This window comes from Ranitomeya variabilis, chromosome 3 (assembly GCF_051348905.1).
Source record: "Ranitomeya variabilis isolate aRanVar5 chromosome 3, aRanVar5.hap1, whole genome shotgun sequence".
Classification (NCBI taxonomy): Eukaryota; Metazoa; Chordata; class Amphibia; order Anura; family Dendrobatidae; genus Ranitomeya; species Ranitomeya variabilis.
Genome location: NC_135234.1, coordinates 745,028,099 through 745,046,495, shown reverse-complemented (window position 1 = coordinate 745,046,495; position 18,397 = coordinate 745,028,099). Strand labels below are relative to the sequence as shown.

At 44.7% G+C, this 18,397-nt stretch overlaps 1 protein-coding gene across 4 annotated transcripts in view; it reads right to left on the bottom strand.

The window, feature by feature from the left end:
* SLC36A4 (solute carrier family 36 member 4) overlaps positions 1–18,397 on the bottom strand; it is a 202,651-nt gene that overhangs the window by 169,428 nt on the left and 14,826 nt on the right. For all 4 annotated transcript variants that reach the window (XR_013224100.1, XM_077298538.1, XM_077298535.1 and 1 more), the window contains exons 2-7: positions 17,622–17,733; positions 12,006–12,096; positions 9,996–10,084; positions 8,680–8,775; positions 5,358–5,442; positions 1,959–2,168 (exon numbers count right to left, since the gene is read on the bottom strand). Coding sequence is in view for 3 of the 4 variants with exons in the window: in XM_077298538.1 (XP_077154653.1) it covers positions 1,959–2,168; positions 5,358–5,442; positions 8,680–8,775; positions 9,996–10,084; positions 12,006–12,096; positions 17,622–17,733 (683 nt within the window). In the remaining variant the exon portion in view is untranslated. The remainder of the gene's footprint in view (positions 1–1,958; positions 2,169–5,357; positions 5,443–8,679; positions 8,776–9,995; positions 10,085–12,005; positions 12,097–17,621; positions 17,734–18,397) is intronic.

Below are 18,397 nucleotides of genomic sequence, written 5' to 3'. Positions count from 1 at the left end.
GGGAATGGAGGATAGCTTGTAGTATTGTATATATTTGTTTAATTTGTAGTTATTTTATTTAAAACTAAAAAAAAAAAGTTCATGTATATAGTCTGTTTGCCATTGTTTATTTTATTTGTTATTATTATTTTGTTTGGTGACCGGACCTGAAAATCAAAGTAGTTATTCTGTATATACTGTATAATATGTGTGAGAGGAGAGAATGAGCGGCTGGACCAGTGTTCAGTATATTGATTATTTTCTGGCTAATATTTTTGTTATGTTTTCTGCTATTATTGTTGTTATGTTTTTCATTTTTATAATAAAAGATCTACAGGATGTAACTCAGGATCAGTAATGTAATGTATATACACAGTGACTGCACCAGCAGAATAGTGAGTGCAGCTCTGGGGTATAACACAGGATGTAACTCAGGATCAGTACAGGATCAGTAATGTATGTACACAGTGACTGCACTTTTTATGGATATTATATTATTTTATGTTGGGATTTCTTATTTTCTGAGCCATAAGCTTTGTCAGAACACAGTTTTAACTCCATAAAATCTCGCTGCCTATACTGTTGTGTAGAACTCGGAAGGATTCTATTATAAATCAATAGTAGCCACAAAAACCTCTCTGACATATTTAAGTCAGAAGCAAAGGCTATGGTTAGCCCATCTAACAAAGGAAATATACCTACTCACAGCAACATACTATAACCGGAGAAAAAAAGAGTTGAACTAGGTATAGGTAAAATGCAAAAAAGAGTTCAAATTTTATTAAAGGTACACATAATATAAACATAACATTAAACATGAATAAAGTGCAATGGTACATGTGCAAAGATAGTACATAGAAGTCACCGAAAGCCCTCCAACACCCCAAATCACTTAAGACCTATCAGTCCATATATAAAGTGCATATGCTTAGTATAAGGGCACAAGAAAATAAATGTCCTGCCAAATAGAAACCTACCTAACGTAACAGTGGGAAGATAATTAATTCATAAGAAATTGGCAGTGACTCAGTGCATATCTTACTTTATAAAGTGCATATGCTTAGTATAAAGGCACAAGAAAATAAATGTCCTGCCAAATAGAAACCTACGTAACGTAACAATGGGAAGATGGTTAGTTCATAAAAAATTGGCAGTGACTTGGTGCGGATCTTACTATATAAAGTGCATATGCATAATATAAGGGCACAAAACGGTAGGTCTCTACCTTCACACCTGTCCCAGGACCCTCTAACCCCTGCTAGCGGTAAGTGACTGCCAACTCCCTATGAAGCAATTATCCTCCCACTGTGGTTATGGATAGGGGTTCTTGTTTGGCAGGACACCTACCGTTTTGTGCCCTTATATTATGCATATGCACTTTATATAGTAAGATCCGCACCAAGTCACTGCCAATTTTTTATGAACTAACCATCTTCCCATTGTTACGTTACGTAGGTTTCTATTTGGCAGGACATTTATTTTCTTGTGCCTTTATACTAAGCATATGCACTTTATAAAGTAAGATATGCACTGAGTCACTGCCAATTTCTTATGAATTAATTATCTTCCCACTGTTACGTTAGGTAGGTTTCTATTTGGCAGGACATTTATTTTCTTGTGCCCTTATACTAAGCATATGCACTTTATATATGGACTGATAGGTCTTAAGTGATTTGGGGTGTTGGAGGGCTTTCGGTGACTTCTATGTACTATCTTTGCACATGTACCATTGCACTTTATTCATGTTTAATGTTATGTTTATATTATGTGTACCTTTAATAAAATTTGAACTCTTTTTTGCATTTTACCTATACCTAGTTCAACTCTTTTTTCTCCGGTTATAGTATAAATCAATAGTGTTTACTGTGAGCCGCTGGTGTTCACCTTTGGGGTTTTCTGATAAATCCACTTATTTAAAAAATGTCTGTTTTCTCCAGCAGAGAGTCATTAATGTAATAAGGAGGGAGCGCGTCACTTACCCGCATGACGTACTGATAGATGATCACCAGGCTGACTGCCATGGACACGTTGGCTATGAAGGAGCACACCGACAAGCTCTTCAAGTCCCTTATAAACACTAATGGTATGATGAGGGGAAGGAAGAATAACATGTAGAGCCGCAGATCGAGATCCCATCTCCCCGCCGATCCTGTGTACTGAGGATAGTGCTCAAAGGAAGCTTCCAACACCTGCAAGGACAGGAGGGCCACCGAGGTCAGACATGGTCATTGTGTCCCTCTAGGGGCTGGAACTTGTTGGTCTGGATCTAATTGGAAACGTAAACTATAATGGCTTCACTGATGAAAAACATGACGACTCTGCCTTGTCTCTAGAGCACTGAATGAGGGTCTACAGTGGTGGTCTCCAAACAGGAGCCACATCATTCCCATAACTACATGTGTGTATAGCCTCTTCAGAGAGGAAGAGGATGGGAACTCTCCTTACCACATGACTGAGGACAGGAAGATAAACCAGACACTCCATTTTTAGACCCATGTTTCGGGGTGTTTGCTCCTCATCAGCGTAAAGCAGGTGATCTGATTTGGCTTCCTCCGACAGGGGATTTAATGGGGAACGTTTCTCCTTGTGATGAGTGCAAATCTGGCGTAAGGAGACATATGGGCCGTGCAATGCTCCTCTGGGAATTTAAATATGAGCATTAAATAATAACAAATAGAAAATACCACGCTATGAGAGATGGTTACTTAGATAACCAAATATGCACACGTTTCCAAATGCAATTCAGGTTAAGCACCGTTGCCCAATATAATTCAATTACTCCTAAGGAGACCAATGGATCTAATTACTAGTCCAGGGATCTGTCATACATAGGTGTGTCCGCCTTAAAAAACTGTGCTAGTTGTTACTTTACACACCAATTCTATTACTAATTGTACACTCGCACGTTCCACATACCTTGTACATGCATGGAGGTTTCAAGTGAGTTTTCTGATCTGGCCGGTAAAGAGTTAGATAATGTGCAAGTGCACGCCGCCATCCTCCGATTGGATGGAGGAACACTGGGCGTGTCACCTAGGGGTTGTGCGATAGGTGGAGGGAGATTAACGCTGCGTGCAGAGCCAGAGACGTCCCGGCCGGTGGCGTCCCTGGTTACACGAGGAAAGAAAAAAAAATAGCTGATACCGCTCGGCCGCTTGTGATGTCACTGGTCTACGGAGTCTGCTTAGGGCCAGAAACAACCAACGCGTTTCGAATTGTGTCGCACTTCTTCGTCAAGGTTACGGCCCCCTATCGGTAGCTCCGTTTATATAGTGTGATCGGTCAAATCTCCTGCCTGCCGCCATTAACCCTACATGTACCAAAAACTGCATCAAAAAGAACTGCTTGATGTATTACCCAATTAGATTGAATTCCTAATGCTTTGCACTGATGAGGAGCATACATACCGAAACACGAGTCTGCATTTGTAGTGTCTGTTTTGGCTTCTTATCCTAAGTTAAGGGGAAAGACTCATTAAAGGGTCTGGACTTCTACGATTGCTACATACGATAGGAGGCGCTAGAGTTTCAGTCCAGTACCGTAACTATATCATGCTAGCCTACTTAGAATTAGATTGGAGGCTAAAATTTGCCTTCAAGATGAATGGCAAGAAGCTTAAATGGTTGCTGCACCTTCACACACCTTGATCTCGTTAGACACATAATTTGTATATTATGTTAACTTACCCCAGAAAAATCCCTCCAAAGTGATGGTCACTAGGTGTCACCCTTCTGTCTAACTTGCAGCCAGGACATGGAGATGGAATATAGTTAGTGAGGAGCGTGCATTTGTCTCTCAACATGAAGTGATGATGGGCCTTTACCTCTCAAGAGGAAGTGGTAGAAGGTCTATAGCTAAAAGAAGTGGAGGTTGGCCTTTTTCTTTCTAGAGAAAGGGGAATGTGGGCCTTTATCACTAGACTGCAAGTCGTGAGCCTGCCTTTATTACTGGACTTCTAGTCATGGGCGGTCCTTTATTACTGGACTGCAAGTCGGGGGCGGGCCTTTATCACTGGACAGAGTCAAGGTGGGCCTTTATCAATGGTCAGGAAGTCGGGGCAGGCCTTTATCAATGGACAGCAAGTCGAGGGCGGGCCTTTATCACTGGACAGGAAGTAGGGGCGGACCTTGATCAATGGACAGGAAGTCGAGGCGGGCCTTGATCAATGGACAGGAAGTAGGGGCGGGTCTTTATTGCTGGACAGGAAGTTGGGGCGGACCTTTATCACTGGACAGGAAGTCGGGGCGGGCCTTTAACACTGGACAGGAAGTAGGGGTGGACCTTGATCAATGGACATGAAGTCGGGGCAGGCCTTGATCAATGGACAGGAAGTCGAGGTGGGCCTTTATCAATGGACAGGAAGTCGGGGCGGGCCTTGATCAATGGACAGGAAGGTTAACTCCACAGGAAGAGGGGTGCATGTCTTTATTTCTGTACAGAAAGCAGGAGAAGGCTAGTCACTGGACAATGACAAAAGCAATGCATGCTGGGAAAGGAAGATCTTGCACCTATAGTGCAGGTAGAATTCTGATAATGTAGAACCTCCCATATTGGGTCAGGTCCTAGACATTTTATAGGCTAGTATGTGCAGTTTATATTCTTATGGTGGATGAGGGCAACAAGACCATGTTTTTATTCAAATTTTAGGTGACAAGAAAGCTAAGCTAACAATCACACTCAATATTTACAAGCAGCCTCTTTATAAGCCAAGCTGTGCAAACAATGAAAATGTGAAATACAAACAGCATTACTATCACATAGACTACAGTTATAAAATGAAGGTACTTAGCGCACTAACAGGTCAATTCATGTGTGCCCAACAGCCACAACAAGGCAACCTCTCACTGCAGGGGCCATAACCATTTCTATTAGTTATGCTTCTCCTTGGCCAATAGTCTAAAAATGTAAGGGGCAAGTAGTATCCAATGCTAATGAAAAAACGGACTAACGAGAGTAGCACTATGTCAGAGGCATACCTGATAAAACTGCTTAGGGTCCCTCTAGACAGAGGCCGCCTTGTTGTGGCTGGTGGGCACATACGAATTGGCCAATTTGTGCATTATGTACACTAATTTTATAAGTGCATTCTATATGGAAGGAATGCAGCATACATTTCACATATTCAATGTTTGCATACATCCCAGCGCACACAGTGGCTGCTGCAGTCTTGGCTACGTATATAATCGTCAGTGCAGCTTGCGCCTGTTCACACTTGCGTCATTCTGTTAGGCGGTGCTGGTCAGTTTTTTATTTCACCTAACATTTGCACCTTATTGTGGTTATATAATCGACCCCAGATGACGGATGTAACGTGACATAAATTGAATTTCACTAATTACAAAGTGATGAATTGCGCTGCCGCTGCACTGGATACTCACTTGCTTCACGTTCTCGGCCAGGAAGACAAAGTAAACGCTGCAGAACCCAAGCTGTGTGGCCACCAGAGCAAAATCTATAATATTCCTGCGGGGAAAAAAACAAAAAAACAACAAGGGATCAAGTGAGGACACAAATTAATAAAAACCACAACTTCAAAACACAGATGATTTATTTATCCGGCAGCCCGGAGAGCCTCCGCTATCGACATCCACGGCATCTCCATGTAACATCTGCCTGGAGGTCGGTCAGTGGTAAACATCTTCCTTTACTCTTCTCGTATCGATCTGGTTTTATTATTATCCTCTAGTCACATCCAAAGCTGCATCAAAAGTGTTATCTGCTTCCCACATTTCTCAGTACTGCAGCCAAAAGTTATCGGTCAGTAAAGGGCAGGTCAACTGACGACCGGACATTCAGCTTTGGGCGTGAATGATGCACAATACATGAAATGGACCCCATTAGTGAGCCAGCTTTAAATAAACTTCGTTATCATTGATGACCTATCCTTAGAATAGGTCATTAGTGTCGATCGTGGTCCGACACTCGGCACAGCTCCCGCCGATCAGCTCTTCTTGGTGCCATAAATGCCCAATTGTGGGGCCGCTCGATCTACTGATAGTGACTGCGGTTGGGTACAGCACAACCGGAGAGATGGATGTGCCCAGCCGCAGCCGCTATCAGAAGAAGGAACAGCCCTGGAATTGGGAATTTCCGACTGGTGGGCGCCAACACAGAGAACAGCTGATCAGCGGGCACCGTGCCGGACCCTGACCGATTAATGACCTATCCTAAGGATAGGTGACCTATGATGAATAGTGGACAACCTCTCTAAAAACACTACTGACAGCGCCCGTCACCGGTTCTGTGTCTGGCCTCCATAGGAGATTGTCAGTGTCACTATATACCGCTGTACTGGAGCAAAGCAGCATGTAACCCAAGTGATCACAGGTTCAAAGTCCCCTATGGGGACTTAAAAAAAACCGTGAAGTTATAAATGTTTTAAAAAATATAAAACAAAAATGTGTGCACGTTTACATTGTCCTCTTTTCCCAATCACCAACCAAAAAACAGAATTTGTAAATAGATTTGTTTGTCGCAAAACCAAAGTCTAAACACCAGAGTCACTGTTTTTCCTTCCCCTTCAAAAGACGCAATGCCCAGCGGACAAGATGCCCTGTGTGTGACAAAACGGTTTCAATGTAACAAAAAAAAAAAAAAAGAAAATCAGCTCGTCACGTAAAAAAAAAAATAATAATAATAATACCCTCACACGGCTGCATCCAAAGGAAAAAAAAAAGTTACTGGTCTTAGAAAAAGGCACAAAACAAATTTTAACTAAAAAAAAGAAAAAAACATTTGTAAATTATGGAGAAGTTGAGAACCACTGTCAGATTTTTTTCTTTACTGCACAATAAACTTGTGAAAAACAACTCCTAGCCCCCCCCCCCCCAAAAGAGGGTAAATACAGGAATTTTTTGCACTATTTCAACTCACTACAATTTTTTTCTGTACATTATAAAACGTAAAACGAATGGTGCCATTCAAAATTATAACTCGTTGTACACGACAGAAAGAATAAGCTCTTATACACGCAGATCAATGTAAACGTAAAAAAAAAAATAAAAATTATCCTATCTCAATATGTAGCAGGTGTCATAATAATAATATTAGCTAATTGAAACTAGCAAATACCTCCAAATAGCAATGTAGTATGGTTCTTCTGATTAGCTATGTCGCTTAACCCATGAGCAGGGCATTGCAGTAGCTTAGGTATCCATGGTTACGACTACCATTACGACTACCACTACGGCAGTCAGGTAACACATAGGGGGGTAAATGGTTAAAAAGTGAGCGGCACAGCCTTCCGCAATCTGCCGCAGGGAATAAGACCAAGTATTATGTGTAATGTCACCTGAGTTCTATCGACGGGGAAGCTAATCAGCGAGGCGAGCAGCGCCGGGCTGGAGAAGGGAGATACGGCATCTGCTCCGCTAATAATGAGGGATGTGCTCATGTACGGGGGAAAGAAAGAGAAAGGAATAAGTAAAACATCTAAGAAAACAAAGTGATAAAGTCAGAGGAACGGGCCGCATGAGATAAACGTCTGATCACGAGAAGCGGGAAATAAATGGAAGCGAGCGGGAGCACAATAAACACATGTATTCCCAGCAGATAAATAAGATGCAAACGCTTCGCTTTCTGTCTGCGGCGTTTCTGTGCCGGAGGAAATCTCTGGTAACCTAAGTGTTTTCGCAACCGTTTTGCATTAAAGATAGCAAGTCATAATGTCTGTCAAAAAAAAACAAGGAAAAAAACAAAAAACATACCACCGTTTGGAGTATGCAGCTCCTCTGCAGACCACGTGTCTGTAGTTACAGCACCTGATATCCGGTTTGGTTCGTTCCACATCTTCCCTCCCTTCTACTGTTTGTAGAATGTCAGGGGGTAAAAAAAAATTGATTAGGGCAGGATCAGACTACGCAAAGTTTGTTTGTAGTCTGTAACCATGGAGACACGGAACTTCGCATAAGAGCAGGAAACATTTACTTTCCATCGCCTGCAAAGTTGCTTTATTACTTCAGAGGCAACAGAGCAAAATAATTGGTTACGAAGAGTGACCCTATTAAAGGTGTTTTTCAAGAATTAAAGGGGTAATCGGGAATGTGAAGACTGACCCTATTAAAGGTGTTTTTCAAGAATTAAAGGGGTAATCGGGAATGTTACAAAACAGCAAGAAATGTGATAAAATAGGGGAAAAAAAAAAAACAATAACAATCCCCAGTTTAAACCCCCAAAGGTCCAGCACTGACGTCCCTGCAACGTTGATCTGCCATACTCACTACCGTATGTTAGAATCACGAAAATCCCCGTTAAATCTTATGGATCGGCTGCCAGCCATTAATGATCAAAGAATCGAGATCAGGGTCCCAGTCGATCAGCAGACTGGAGAAGTCACTGAACTCAGACTCCCCCCTATTGTTTGGGCATAGCTCCATCATATGGCCGTGCCTGGTACTGCGGTTCTGTCTCATTTACAAAGACAATTTAGAAGGTTTTCTATGACTGAGCAGAGCAATTCACTCTGCCCAATCACTGTAAGAAAGTGAAGGAAAATTGATGACAAAGCGAAGAGACAGATGATACAAATGGTAACCAGAGAGCCAAGCGCAACTTCCAAAGTGATTAGAGATGAACTCCAAGGTCAAGGTCCATCAGTGTCCGATCGCACCGTCTGACACCGTCTTGGCCAAAGTGAACTTTATGGAAGATGGCCAAGGAGGGAACCACCGTCCCGATAGGTTTGTTGTGCCGCAGACTTACTTTCCAGCTGTGGCATGATGCTGGAGGAATTTCACAGGTCCCACTTCCAAGGCTAGCCCGACTGTTTCACTGTAGCCTAAATTTGCTTTTTTGTACCTAAAATGACATGAGCAAATATAAAAGTAATAACGACCATATGAAATAGTGACCGGCAAGAGCTGAAAGACGTATCAGAGGGTAATAAACAGAGGAAAACTGGGAATAATACATCAAGTTAGCATTGTTACACTTGTGACTACCAAAAAATTTACTGCACACCCATGGGTAAGGATCCTGACCTTGTATCAGATGATAGGTATTCCCATCTCCAAGATCCTACCCCAATATGGAGTAGGTGTAATAATAAAAATATTAGCAAATACCTCCAATTAGAAATGTAGTATAGTTCTTCTGATGTGTATTTATCCTCCAGGACCTTAGGTATCCATGGTTACGGCCACCAGCAACTAGCTTACTGTCACTATATCAGTGGTGGTAACCATGGATACCAAGGTCCTGCACATGAGAAAAGAGATTTTGCGCATCAGAAAAACTATACGACATTTCTAATTGGAGGTATTTGCTAATATTATTATTATTACACCAGCTACATATTGGGATAGGATCTTGGGAGATGGGAATAAGTCACTTTTCTATTTTAATGTGACTTTTGTTGTTTACAGCCTTTCTTAGCTTCAAATTCTTTAAAATGGAGCACGATTTGTTTTTACATTTATATTTAACCATTTTAGTGACTTTTTAGTGCAAAAAAAGTTGCATATTATGATAGCATATAACTAAATCTGCTCTAAAACTTTCGGGCATATATGAAATTACCGCGGGGGAGGGGACTGGAGCACACTTGTGGAAAAACAAAGACTTTCATTAATTTTTTTTATTTTTTTATTTTTTAATCAGCTGAAAATACCTGGAAACCCCAAACCCCGACCACAATAGTAACATAAGAAACAAAACACATAGAATACACTTGAAAAACAGCCAGAATTTAATAGCAGAATAAGATGCAAATGAAAAAAAAGGTGAAAAACACTAAAAATTAGACAAAATAAAGCACAAATACAATAATGGCTCAGGGCCCTATGAGTTTATTTAGGAAAAATGGTCAGAGTCAGTGTGTGGGGACCTCAGTGTGACATTTTTTACATTTCCAGGAGGAACAAAAGAGGGAATAGTACAACAGAGAGGAAATACAAGTTTTTCACAGCAGAGGAAGCGGATTTTAGGCCCCTTTTGGTTGTGATTGAGGTTCTGCCCACATCTGTATAATGGACCTAATTACAAAAAATTAACTACCGTAATCACACGACACCTCTTACCTTTGGCATAAAAAATGGCTGCAGCGAACCAATATGTTCATACAATGAATGGAGACGATGCCAAAAAACAACAAGCTCAATGGTCCCAACTGGAAAGAGAAAAATGTGTATATATGAGCAGTGGATATCGATATCAGCTTGGTTGTATGCAAAACCCACAGACTTCCTGCTGTTAGCAAAGAAGAAAGAAAAACTGTTGGAAGATCCAATACGGCACAAGCTCTGCTTCCCCACAGAAGACATGAAGTTTTCTCCTAGGATTTCCTGATACTTGATTGAATCCATCCTCCCCATGCTGCAGGTTTCTAGCCCCAGTGGAGCACCGAGCCACCACCATAATTCACTGTAGATATCTCCAAGCCACCGCCATGCTTCACTGTAGGCATCACCGAGCCACTACCATGCTTCACTGAAGGCATCACAGAACCAACATCATGCTTCACTGTAGGCATCACAGCGCCCACCTCCATGATTCACTATAGGCATCACCGAACTACCATTATGCTTCACTGAAGGCATCACAGAGCCAACATCAAGCTTCACTGAAGGCATAACAGCGCCCACCTCCATGTTTCACTATAGGCACCACAAAGCCACCGCCATGCTTCACTGTAGGTATAACCAAGCCCCTCCATGCTTCACTGTAAGCATCACAGCACCCTTCTCCATGGTTCACTGTAGGAAACACAGCGCCCACCTCCATGATTCACTGTAGGCATCACCGAACTACCATTATGCTTCACTGAAGGCATCATAGAGCCAACATCAAGCTTCACTAAAGGCATCAAAGAGCCCACCTCCAATGCTTCACTCTAGGCACCACAGAGCCACCGCCACGCTTCACTGTAGGTATCACCAAGCCCCCTCCATGCTTCACTGTAGGCATCAAAAAGACACCATCATGCTTCACTGTAGGCATCACAGAGCCACCACTATGTTTCACTGTAGGCATCACTGAGACTGAGCCATTGCCATGCTTCACTATCGGCAGCACCGAGAGATTGAGCCATCACCTATCTTCAGTACATGCATCATTGAGGCATCGTTAAACCTCTAGAAAGGCCAAGTATTTGATGAGTTTTATCTCAAGCTCTTGAGGCTTGAAACAATACACAATTTACAAATCTCTACCACTTTTCCTGACTACTGCTCTAAGTTATTTAACCACTTAAATAGAATCTCTCATATCATAAGGCATTGTGTGGTGAATTTGGAGAATCCACTTGTTACCTGAATTGAGCTCAGCTATTTGCATTTTTCTAGTATAACAAACAGCAGAAAGGTAGTCAATTTTGCTAGTAAATCAAATTTATAATGTCAGTTGCATGGAATGATATTAATCACAGTGCTGCTCCATTCAGGCTCTATGGAGTACAGGACCATAGACAATGAATAGCGTAACACTGCACATGCTCAACTGCAGCTTGGTTCAAAAGGAAAATCTAAACCCCCACACCCCAAATAATTATTGTGATTGGTGGGAGTCCTTTTGGTTATATACCCACCAATAAGATACAACTAAAAAATAACACTACCTATCTGCAGCCACCACTAGGGGGAGCTCATTGCATACAGTGTTACTATAGTGTGCAATGTATAAACAGTTTGCAGTAAGCTCCCTCTAGTGGTAGCTTCGAAGTATTAAAATAATATTAAATGTACAGTATGTCTATAAAAAAAACTGCACAGTGACAGCTATAAACATATATTAAGAAATAAATGATGTATAAAGATTGCCTAAAAATTACAGAGCTAAACCGTGGATTTTCAATATACAGCATAGAGATTTTCAGGCAAAAGCGTTCGGAAAGTAACACCTGGAGGAATTGTTAAATTCATTGTCAGGGTCACAATGAAGAATCAAGACAGAAGAAGTAGAGAATACAGATATAGAAAGGGATGAATAGGAGATCACAGGCTCTGTGTACATGACAATGGAGCCGTCTCCTGCCGCTGATTGTCAGCCTTATTACAGGGAGGGAAGGAGCAGGCGGCTGATCGAGGACTTACCAAAATTCCGGCATTTTTCATAGCAAGAGGCAGCCCGAGAAGACCGGTCCCGATGTTCCCTTTTAAGACATGTATTAGTGTCTGAACGAACCTGCAAAAGAAATGTCGGAAAGCAGCTGCCGTGACTTCACCCTTATTCAGGTCCGATATTCAGGGCCACTACTTATTTAAAGTCCGGGAGCAACAATGAAAGCTGTAAGGAAGAGGGCGGCTAGAAATGACTTCTGTGACCCTAGGAGGATGCAGGACCTTTTCTTCATGCTGTCACCCCTCATATCACATCCTTCTACTGTTATCATTCCCTGCACAAACTCCAATTACTTCACCCCATCATGCCTTTTACTAGGTGCAGCCTGATACCGCCAACTCTCCCCTATACAGAATCGAGACCCCAGTGACGATACAGGAACTTTTCTTCATATTACCACCCTCTTACCAATCAGAGTTCAGCCACACCACAGTCCAGTGCTGCATTTAGATTTCCTGGAAAGGTGGCAGCTTTCTCAGAAAAAAAAAAACAGCAATTGGACCCCAAAGAAGGGCAGTCAGCCGAGCCAGTTGGCCAGAATCCTCCATCTCCATTGGCAGTCTCCCACCAGCAACCCACTCATCCTCCATCCACCAGCACCACCTCCTCCTGTGGCCCACAGCCTCCAACCATCAGCACCACCTCCTCCTGTGGCCCACAGCCTCCATCCATCAGCACCACCTCATCCTGTGGCCCACAGCCACCATCCATCAGCACCACCTCCTCCTGTGGCCCACAGCCTCCATCCACCAGCACCACCTCCTCCTGTGGCCCACAGCCTCCATCCACCAGCATCACCTCCTCCTGTGGCCCACAGCCTCCATCCACCAGCACCACCTCCTCCTGTGGCCCACAGCCTCCATCCACCAGCACCACCTCCTCCTGTGGCCCACAGCCTCCATCCACCAGCACCACCTCCTCCTGAGGCCCGCAGCCTCCATCCACCAGCACCACCTCCTCCTGTAGCCCACAGCTTTCATCTATCAGCACCACCTCCTCCTGTGGCCCACAGCCTCCATCCACCAGCACCACCTCCTCCTGTAGCCCACAGCCTTCATCTATCAGCACCACCTCCTCCTGTGGCCCACAGCCTCCATCCACCAGCACCACCTCCTCCTGTGGCCCACAGCCTTCATCTATCAGCACCACCTCCTCCTGTGGCCCACAGCCTCCATCCACCAGCACCACCTCCTCCTGTGGTCCACAGCCTTCATCTATCAGCACCACCTCCTCCTGTGGCCCACAGCCTCCATCCACCAGCACCACCTCCTCCTGTGGCCCACAGCCTTCATCTATCAGCACCACCTCCTCCTGTGGCCCACAGCCTCAATCCACCAGCACCACCTCCTCCTGTGGCCCACAGCCTTCATCTATCAGCACCACCTCCTCCTGTGGCCCACAGCCTCCATCCACCAGCACCACCTCCTCCTGTGGTCCACAGCCTTCATCTATCAGCACCACCTCCTCCTGTGGCCCACAGCCTCCATCCACCAGCACCACCTCCTCCTGTGGCCCACAGCCTCCATCCACCAGCACCACCTCCTCCTGAGGCCCGCAGCCTCCATCCACCAGCACCACCTCCTCCTGTAGCACACAGCCTTCATCTATCAGCACCACCTCCTCCTGTGGCCCACAGCCTCCATCCACGAGCACCACCTCCTCCTGTGGCCCACAGCCTTCATCTATCAGCACCACCTCCTCCTGTGGCCCACAGCCTCCATCCACCAGCACCACCTCCTCCTGTGGTCCACAGCCTTCATCTATCAGCACCACCTCCTCCTGTGGCCCACAGCCTCCATCCACCAGCACCACCTCCTCCTGTGGCCCACAGCCTTCATCTATCAGCACCACCTCCTCCTGTGGCCCACAGCCTCAATCCACCAGCACCACCTCCTCCTGTGGCCCACAGCCTTCATCTATCAGCACCACCTCCTCCTGTGGCCCACAGCCTCCATCCACCAGCACCACCTCCTCCTGTGGTCCACAGCCTTCATCTATCAGCACCACCTCCTCCTGTGGCCCACAGCCTCCATCTACCAGCACCACCTCCTCCTGTGGCCCACAGCCTCCATCCACCAGCACCACCTCCTCCTGTGGCCCACAGCCTCCATCCACCAGCACCACCTCCTCCTGTGGCCCACAGCCTTCATCTATCAGCACCACCTCCTCCTGTGGCCCACAGCCTCCATCCACCAGCGCCAACTCCTCCTGTGGCCCGCAGCCTGCATCCACCAGCACCACCTCCTCCTGTGGCCCACAGCCTCCATCCACCAGCGCCAACTCCTCCTGTGGCCCACAGCCTGCATCCACCAGCACCACCTCCTCCTGTGGCCCACAGCCTCCATCCACCAGCGCCAACTCCTCCTGTGGCCCACAGCCTGCATCCACCAGCACCACCTCCTCCTGTGGCCCGCAGCCTTAAAAAATAGGTCTGATGTTGGAAAATTCGGATGAGCGTCACACGATTTTCAATCCGATTTTTAACATGAGCCTTTACATAGAGTAATTTTCTGTCATTTTAACAGTTTTCCAAGGAAATATTTTTCACTTTATATATCATATTTAATCAGTACTTTGCATGTGTAGCTTACTGTACATGTATTTTAGTAATAAATTATTTTCTGAAAATAATGGCATGGTGTCACGATATGGTATGAAATATCATAAGTTAGTTTTCTTGCTAGCATGCGGGGGCTAAACCCCCCCCCCTCTCTCTGGTTCTCTTTCCTTCCCTGTGGTTCTAACTGTCTGTGTAGCAGAGCGTGCCTTGTGGGGGAGTTTTATTGACGGAAGGTATTTACGACTGTCATAGCTACAAGGGAAATTTGTGTTAGCAGGAACTGTTAGAGAAACTTCTAGAATCATGAAAGTCTTTTGTTCCATTTTTGTAAGATATTACGCAAACCGTTTACGTTAAAAACACGAAAATAGATGTTCTTATTCTCTCTCGGTGGATCTATCAATGACTCTAATCACAGGCTTGTAGCTCCCTCCGGTGAAGAAGTAGGGATTGCTCTGTAAATAATAGGACATATTTGATCTCATAAGAAAGCTCCTGTTAATACAAGCTGAATGCTGGGTGTGCTATGATTCTGATATGTACTGGAACGGAGTTATAAGCATTAGACCACTCTGTATTCAAAGTACTCAGACTGAAAGGTAGGAGGATCTGGAAAAGCCAGCCCTTTCTGTGATGTCACTAGCTGTAGGTCTTAAGTTTGTGGCCAGATCCCCAGCTCCTTCTTCTTGTCTTTTCCTGTGAGGCCTGAGCAGCACGACAAATGAGCTGGGATGTCTGGTTGCCTGCAATGCAATGATCTGAGAATATGTGAGTGTTATCTTTTCTTCATTTAATCCTTTTATTTTCATAATTACCTTGTACATATTTGCAATTGTCTCATTTGTAACATCTTTGTAAAATATTTTATAAACACTGCCTAAAAATCATTTATGGGGTATAATTTTTAATACTAGTTCGTTCTTCCTGCCCTAAACCGTACCCTGTCTCTGAAGGGAATTACGCTACTGTTTTGGGTTGCTCCGGACCGTTTAATCGGAGCTGGTGGCGGCGATACCGTGTGCAGACTCTTGGGTGATTGTAGCGACTGCGGCTTGATAATTATTGTTCCTGCCTGAGCGGGAGTAGTTATCGCGTCACTGCAGTCGGCCCAATAGCCAGTACATAGCAGGCAGCCATTCTGGCGACTAATTACCCTAGGTGCAGTACCTAATCTGACCTGAGAGTAAGGGGGGCGCCAGAGAGCTGCAAGTGTTAAGGGGAACTGTAAGCGGGATACACAAATCCCTGCAGTTCATGGTATATTGGAGAGCAGTGGGATACCTAAAATAAGCCCCTGCTGTAACCTAAGAGGTAAATAAATTTGTGTGTGTTCTCCTCATCACATTGTGGCAGTGGAGGGATAACTAGGATAAGCCCCCTGCACATGTGATAGCAGTCTGCTGGTCCAAAGTCACCCCAATCCGTGACACATTGTGGGCAGCGGCTAAGGGATCTTGACAGTCACGAAGTGAATCGTGACAATTGGTGACAGTCACGGTGTGAATCGTGACACATGGAATCCCCTGAAATTTTAAAAACCAGCTGAGGGAAAGCGGACAGCTGGGGGCCGATGTTTATAGCCAGGGAATGGGATAATGCCCATGGAGGTTCCCAGCCCAAATAATAACGTCTGCGCAGTGTAGCATTGTCTTGTAAACAGGGTGCGGTGAGGCGGTATATACTGCTGCTGCGTGCTCGGCTGATTAAGTGGATGCAGCGCAGACAATGGGAGGAAGAAGTGAAAATCCATTTGCACAATGTACAATTTATGATCTTTTGCTGTATGTCGACACAGCCATCAACGCTTATAGAGGGATAAACTGGAATTAAAAGCCCCAGAGGGCACAGATTGAAGTAATCCAAGGTAAACTGGACACTAGGACTGCAGCAATATAAGATGCACCGATCAGCTGAGGACCCCTGAGTATAATAGATAAATCATACTGTATACATGGAGCACTACAACCCCCAACAAGACCTCTCTACTAGAGCTGCCTAGTGCAGTCCCGGACCAGGGCAGTCATCATTTCTATGCCCAACATCCTGGGCGCCGCTGACATTAGGCCCCTTTGTGTAATGTCCAAATTTGGGAGTTTTTCCCTTTTGCCCTTGGATATGTTGTGCGGATAGCTCTGGTAGATGAGGGGTACCTACTGTCCGGGTATAGAAAGCTTTCACCACTTATGTAGCGTGTGGACTGCTGTGACTACTGGGGGAGTTGGGCGGCCCTGCTGTGACTGGTGAGGGGAGATAAGCAGAAAGTGCTAGTAAATAGGGGACAAGCACAGAGGAATTAGATGTGAGCCTTATATTCATATTTTAAAATTCACGGATCACAAATTCATGCATCCTTGCAGCTCCATTTAAGGAGGACGTGCCACTTGTCTCAAAAATGTACACTTTCCTTATCTGGTCTAATTGCCACTGTTCTCCTGAATCCGAGGCCGTTTTTCTTTTGTCTCTGTGCCTCACCATTCCCGAGATATGGGTCCTGTATATAAATGTAGTATTTTAGTCAAGTAGGCGTGGTCTTCAACTCTTCTCATTGGGTATCTTCATGAGGACCACACCTAGTTGGCTAAAAAGACTTATGTATGGGGAAAAGAGAGCCACATCTCAGGAATGGAGAGGCGCGTGAAGAAAAGAAAGACAGTGTCGGATTCAGGAGAACAGCGGCATTTACACCAGATTAAAAAAAATACATATTTATTAGTAATGAACGAACGTGCTGGGATAAGGTGTTATGTGAGCATGCTTGTGTGCTGGCCGCGTGTCTTGAGCGTGCTTGAATAGTATGTTCAAGTCCACACGGCTGCATGACTCGCGGCTGTTCAAGGCTCTATATACTCAACACTGCGCCCATCAACATGTCCACAATACAACATCCCATCACGATCCGACCACTGGACATGGCCATGATACTTTCTGATCATAATCAATAGTGAGAACTCTACGACCCCCAACTAAGTAGAAATTTTACTCCACTACTGGAAGGCTGAACTGGATACCGGTCAGTCACTATACATACGTCAGGCCGTCCTCGTTGCTTGGGCGGTAGTCTCGCCGAGAGGACCGATCTTCATCCGAGTTCTCATCACAACTTCCTTCATCTCCGATTAGAGGCTTCATTACTTCCATGTCTATGGAACGAATCACAGGTACAAGAGCGGTGACTGAGGAGAATGAAGTCCCACTCCTCACACATGTGAAAAGACATCTCAGCCATTGCCATATAGAAAAGCCTCACGCTCTCCGCCTTCTGACGGCATGGCCCATCATTACGGAGGCAGAAACACGACGGAGAAAGTAAAATCTGAGAATTCCATTCTAGATGTATAGGAAGGTTCAAATATTAATTTTACTAATCTGTTTCTGGCTAAAGTAAGTTTATTTTGGGGGTCGGGAGGCTTTTCACGATTACAGAAGGCTTCAATAAACTTTACAAAAAAAGTTTCTAAGTTTGGCTTTTATTGATCAGGCCAACGCGTTTGACTCCATGGGATGGAGGTACTTGAGGGCTGTGATGAGAAGATTCGGTGTTGTTGTCCATACCACGTTCAATGAATTTGGAAACAAGTCAGTAGAGTTGGGCGGATCTATTACAGTCCATCGGCCAGATCAGTAGTCTCTGCCTGATGGACATGAGGCTTGGGAACTCCCCTGGTGATTAGCAGGACTGATGTGACATCTGCTGCGTGCCACTCCACGACGGCGATGTTGAAGGTAACAGATTTGGGAGACTGCTGAACTGGCCGGTGGACCAGACTCCTGCAAACTGATCCACCCATCGCTAGTGTTCAGTCA